At 36.7% G+C, this 6,261-nt stretch overlaps 1 protein-coding gene across 1 annotated transcript; it reads left to right on the top strand.

Moving 5' to 3' along the window:
* Positions 1 to 298: 298 nt before the first annotated feature.
* On the top strand, positions 299 to 655 carry LOC104926544 (snaclec 7). Its single transcript, XM_010740419.2, has one exon. It carries the CDS (start codon positions 299 to 301, stop codon positions 653 to 655), a length of 357 nt encoding a protein of 118 aa, XP_010738721.1.
* The last annotated feature ends 5,606 nt before the right edge of the window (positions 656 to 6,261 follow it).

The raw sequence follows: 6,261 nt of genomic DNA, 5'->3' as shown, positions 1-6,261 counted from the left end.
TTTCCCTGAACACATGACATGGAATGAGGCTAAGGCTTTCTGTTTACAGTGTTGCACTGATCTTTCCTTTATTAGTAGCCAGAGGCAACAAGACAAACTCCAAAGTGTTGCAGAAGGAACAGAAGGATGGATCGGTCTCTACCGAAATCCCCAAAACATAACTGTCTGGAAGTGGTCTGGTGGGGCAGACATTACATACCAAAACTGGGCTTTAGGACAACCGGATTATTATGATGAGATGGAGTTTAATGCACACATTCTTAAAGATGGAAAATGGAATGATGTAGCAGATAGTAGCATGCCTTTTTTCTGCATCAATATTACCACAGAAGAGGGGGAGAAAACCTGGGAGGAAGCTCTGGATCACTGCAGAGAGCATCAGACTAACCTCATTAGCCTGGTCTCTGAGACTGATCATATTCTGACACAGAAAATGTTCCAGAAAGTCAACACTGAGAGGGTGTGGATCGGCCTGCGTTACCTGGGGGACCGCTGGCTGTGGGTGAATGGTGACCCGCTGGTGTATGAGGCCTGGGCCACAGAGGGAGATCAGGTCCTCCAATGTCCAATACTGAAACGCTGTGGAGCTTTAACCAGAGAGGGACTGTGGGAGAGCTGGGACTGCCAGGACAAACTGAAGTTCATCTGTGACTGAGGGATATTACATCTGGTAAACTGGTTAAAGCAGCATGACATTTATTACTGTTACTGACTTGTAATACAAGAAGGGATATAAAGGCTAGTACCTGCGAACACAAACACAAAATGTAACTAAGAAAAGGATAGAGCCAATTAGATCACACCACAGAATAGGGTAAAATGAAATCTAAACTCTCTCACTATCAATACTTGTACTGGTGATATTAGCACTCATACCACTACCTGGCGTGGTAGTAGAACAGCACTGCAAATTCTTTCAGGTACTTCTGGATGAATGCTACTATCACAGCGTGCCTGGCAACAATGCAGTGCTCTCTCACATGCACTCAGAAAAATTAAAAAATCTGATTACTGAATATACTACTGATATTTTCTAATTACATTTTTTGTCATTCAGCAGGTGCCCTTTGTATTCTTAGATTGGTTTTTATATTCTGTACAACTGCTCACTCAACACTCAGGTAGCATTCTCAGGTAGCATTACACACAAGTAAATCTTAGTAAACCTGATTTTTAGACAAATACTAGATTTTTAACATGTAACAAAACATGTGGTGGCTGGCTGTTATTTGTTTTCACTCTACTCATCTCATAAATACTTGATGTTGAAATGAAATTTTCACATTTGGTTATTTAAAAAATGTATGTATAACACAAAGAAATATATATTTATATTTAGAATTGATTGATTTAAAGCAACATTGTGTAACTTTTCTACCATTAAAAAAAACACAAAACTGTCATGTAATCAGGTAAATTGTGTCTCTGTCATTACCACTCTGCACCCCATACACCTGTTCGTGCATTATGTAACATTGTGCTCTGGATATGATCTGATTTTGTTGAAATTAGATCATATTTTATGGAGAAAATGTTTTCTGGTTTTCTCTCATGTCCTCCCGCACTTCCGCCTCAACCCTGTGATTTGCAGAGTTTCCTGATGGACAGCAAACTGCTGTGAACTGTAGCTGCTGTTAGCTAATGCTGCCTCAATTTAGTGCTAGTGTTTGTACCACATGTTTGGGACCACCAGGAAGAGGAGGCTTTCAAGCCTAGGTTGCAGGCTAATGTTGACATGAAACTGGAAGCGTTTAAATGCAACAATACCAATTTCTATGTAATGTTGCTTTGAAATGGCCAGAAAATAAGTTAGGATGCATTAATTGTGACAGTTTTTTGTGTAAGCTGAAAAACTTTTAAACAATCTATGGTCATGGTAATTCCATGGTCATTGTGGAGTCCTTCCTTCTGTTCCTTTTGGATACATTAGTATAGTTCAGTGGTAATAATTAAGAGCAGCAGGAGACTTTCATGAACACTTGAACATATATAACATATTTGCTTTAGTTCATAAACATGCAGCAAAAGAAAACGGCATTCAGATGAAAGGAAAGGTTTCATGTAGCATGCAGGATCATTTTAAAAGAGAATATTGTCAGCAAAAAATACACTGACACAAGCACAGTAATAATAATAGTAATAATAGTAAATAGTAATAGTATAATAAATAATATTGTTTGTAAAAACAAAACTATATTTTATTAATAATTAACAAACGTCATGTTCACATTTCTTAAATAAACCCTCTACACTAATTCATCCCATGACACTGGAACATGGGGACAGTACTCTGGTATGAAGTGGACCGCCGACAGCCAATACAGTAAATCACCAACATAACAGCACAATGTTGTAACACCTGAGGTGGCATGATCAGACTGTTGCAAGTGTTTGCAGCAGTGTTACAGAGTTTGCAAATGAGCAGTGTATAGAGATCGGAGGACCTCGACTGACATACATTTCTCTGTATGTCAGTGAGTGGGTAGTCAATTGTCTAACTGAACTAACTGTAATTTGGCTTTGCTCCATGAAAGAAACACTAATTTCTACTTTTCTGAAAACAAAATAATTTTTTGATTATTTGAATATCTCAGGAGAAGTCTGCTGCAAACAGGAAACATATATTTTTTTCTCTCAACAACAAAATATTCTGCTGTGTATCACATTTAATATTCAATATATATCACGTAGCTGAGATTTCAAACAATGCTGGTAATCACTTTCAATATATTCTTCCATGAACATTGACAGATAAGAAAATATCTCTGTCAGAAACAGTCAAGGTCCTCTGAGCTCCACACAAACCTCTAAAAAATAAATAAAAAGAAACATTTGCTTCAGCTTGTTAATGGAAAAAAAAACATTCTCTGTTTTGTGATATCTAGAATCATTTCTGAAATGTCACTCACTCATCACTCACTGAGATGGCTTCAGAATTCATCAGCAGCTAAATTTTACAGGATCAAAACAGAAAACATGCCATCACTACGCTCCCCACTAGGTGGTTACAGACATGTCGTCTAATGATTTCCAAAGCCATTATCATTCAGCACACTCGGGTTTATTGTAGATACTGAAAACAATAAAATGGCTGCATGAGGGCACACAAATATTAAATTATAATACAGGTTTGTTTTTGTCTTGTTTTGGATTAGTGTTCTAGGTTGTAATTACAAACTACAGTTTTACGTTTTTGTTTTTCTGAAGAAGCTCACAAATGCTCACTACAAAAAGAAGGTTCAACCAAATCAGCAAGAGACTAAATAAAAAGTTTTTTGCCAGCTCACAAACCTGTATTAAATATGCCTTTTAGTCATTACATGATGTTAATTCTGTTACACATTAAGACATATAGAAAATGTGCTTTTCAGCCTGTTGTCACATCATTAATCACACCCACCCACCCACACACAGACTTGCCGTAAAAACATCTTTCTTTCTTCTTTTTTGTGTGCAAAAAGCACAAAAGTACTCATCAAAGACTTTGCTCCAAGCACATCATCACTTTATGAACTACTTTTAAGCATCAGCTCTTCACATCAAGGGAAATCAAAGGAATCTATTCACAAATGTCCTCATTGCTTCCATGTTTCAATTTCAGTAAAAGGAAAAAAATAATATTGCCTATTGAAAGGTTCCGTTTGATAAGACTTCATTCCCACCACCACCCTCCTCAGTCCTCTGTTATCTGCAGGTTTTCTCATCTGCACTAATAGCTGATGCAAAGGGTAAAGGTATAAGTATGTGTGTTATTATAAGAAAAGATTTCTGCTTTCCACCACTGTATGCTAATGATGAATTCTCCTTGTAAAAAAACAACAATGTTTCGGGCCCAAGTAGGCTTTACGTCAAAGTCTTGGAGCAGCGATCACACTACACAGTGACATGCATTCATTCATCCATAGGAGCCGGAAACCTGGTGACAGAGTGACTAATCACAGAGCTCGTTGGGTTAGTAGCTAACCATTAGTTGGTCACTTGTCAGTCACAAAAGCTCCTAAAACTTCCCTCTATTTTATCTCAACTGCTTTCCATTACAGACCATTACCTTCAATTCACATTTATTGAAAAATTGCAAATTAAACCTAACAAGCTTTCCAACGTTCCTTAGCTTAGCTTAGCTTAGCTTGGTCACTGTTCGGCTCTCTGTTGTGTTTTAAGTCAGTGTGGCACATTTAAATCATTATTTTCCAGTTTGTTATCAGTGATGTAGGCTCTCGATATTCGGTTGTTTGTGAGAAGACGGGGACGAGTGAGCATTAGTTTACCGTTTACAAGTGGCTGTTGTCAAATTATCTGGCAAAGTGTTTTACAGTTTATATTCAGATTTTATTTAGTTTTATCCTAAAGGTTTATTCGTTTTATCCCAAATGTTTTGTTTTATTTTCTCTTTATGGCTAATATAACGTAGATGGTTGGCGGCAGAGGCTAAACAGCAGATAGCAGCACTTTAGTTGCCAAGGCAACCAGGCAGCTTGCAGGTTGATAATCACCTGTAAACATGATTAAAAGGATGAATGAGAAAGACTGTATTGTGAATGTACAGTAGATTTCATTTCATGTGACCAAATTGTGAATAAGATGATTGCTTTATTATAATAATGATGAGTGATGAATGATGTAAAATGAGCACTGAAAATACACAATATTTATGTTTATTGTGATTCTATTAGCCTGTTGATTTTAAATGTAATGTTTCTAATGGTTGTTACTGTATTTTGAAATACTGTGATTTTGATATATTGGTATTGTTTTACATTTGTATTGTTCCAACTCAGCTCAGTTGGCCGTTAACACATGATTAATGGAGTAAAGACACTAATAATACTGTTTTTTTAATTTATTCTTTCAGGGTAATTAATTTCTAAAATATGTCCTTGTGTCAGATTGCAGTCTATGTGTTTATTGTCAACAAATTGAAATTGAGAATAAAATTGTCCTTTAGCATCATGGTTTTGGGTTTATGGTTTAGTGGCTTTAAATTCCTGCCTTTGTGTTTCTCTATTATCTTACCCAACCCACTTAGTTTCACCTGTCCCCGATTAGTTTTCACCATGCCTTCCTTTCTGTATTTAGTCTACGTGTTTCTTGGTGTCACTTGTCAGGTCGTCCATAGTCTGTGCCCAGATCTGTTTCTTGAATGTGTGCTCTGTTACTCCTCCAGTTTTGGGTTCATTTGGGGTCAAGTCCATTGTTTCACTTTCTGTGCTTTTCCCTGTGTTCCTTCTCCTGTATCTCAGTTTTTGGATTTTTCATTGCATTGTTTAAACTTCTGTTTATATCACTTCATTTTGATGGATGAATTTTAGTTTGTTTTTGCCCGGACTTCCCAGCTGCCTTCTGTTATTTTGTGTTTACCTCCTTTTCTCTAGTTATTAAAGTCTGCTTTTGTTCAACTTAAATTCATGTCTGTATTTGGGTTCACTTCTTGAACTGAAACATGATCAGTACACAACTTTAAGCCAGAATCAATAAGACAATGTATTATGATGCTATATCAGAAATGTATTACAAAAGCAACAAATACATTGAAAATTGTATCAAGGAATAAAGGCAAAGCACTACAGGGATATAGCACTACAGGGTCTTTGGCAAGCATAAATCACCTCACAGGTTTGGACTCCCTGGATGTAAAAGCTATACAGGCTGTTCTGTTTGTCTAACCTATTAATAAACCCACTCATGCATCTATTTTTGTATCTATCTTCATAAAACCAGTTAAACCTCATGTTTACTGATCATGCTGTTTCTGATCATTACTGTGTTATGCAGTGATGATCTGTAGCAAAACCTTAAGATATTCTAAAAAGTGGAGACTCTGAATGTGTTATCACTTTTTGGTGAGCGAAAAGACAGCTGCACTGCATCCTTGATACATTTTTGGGCTTCAGGGTTGCTTGTCTCTGTAAGTAGCTCAAGGTGCCCAGGTGAGTGGAATAGACTATTTTCCTCTGAGGCTGTTTTCTGTCTTCATTTTAAATTAAACATTTTAAATTAAACATTCCCTCTCCGTCTCATAGATTTGCTTATGTACCCTCACATGCACACAAGCATTGATGACTGCAGACTTTTATTGCTCAGGATTTTGCTCATTCTTTGATCTTTTCATGCCCTTACAACATGGCATTTAGTTTTTTTTTTTTTTTACTTATCCCTTCATTAAAGCATCATTCATTAATTCGTCATGAAACTGAATTCAAAGTGCGCGGTCTTAGATAGTTTGGCTTGTATATGGATGATGAAGCAACCAGGGCTCTACTT

This window comes from Larimichthys crocea, chromosome X, assembly GCF_000972845.2.
Source record: "Larimichthys crocea isolate SSNF chromosome X, L_crocea_2.0, whole genome shotgun sequence".
NCBI classification, from domain to species: Eukaryota; Metazoa; Chordata; class Actinopteri; family Sciaenidae; genus Larimichthys; species Larimichthys crocea.
This window is presented reverse-complemented; position numbering and strand designations above follow the sequence as displayed.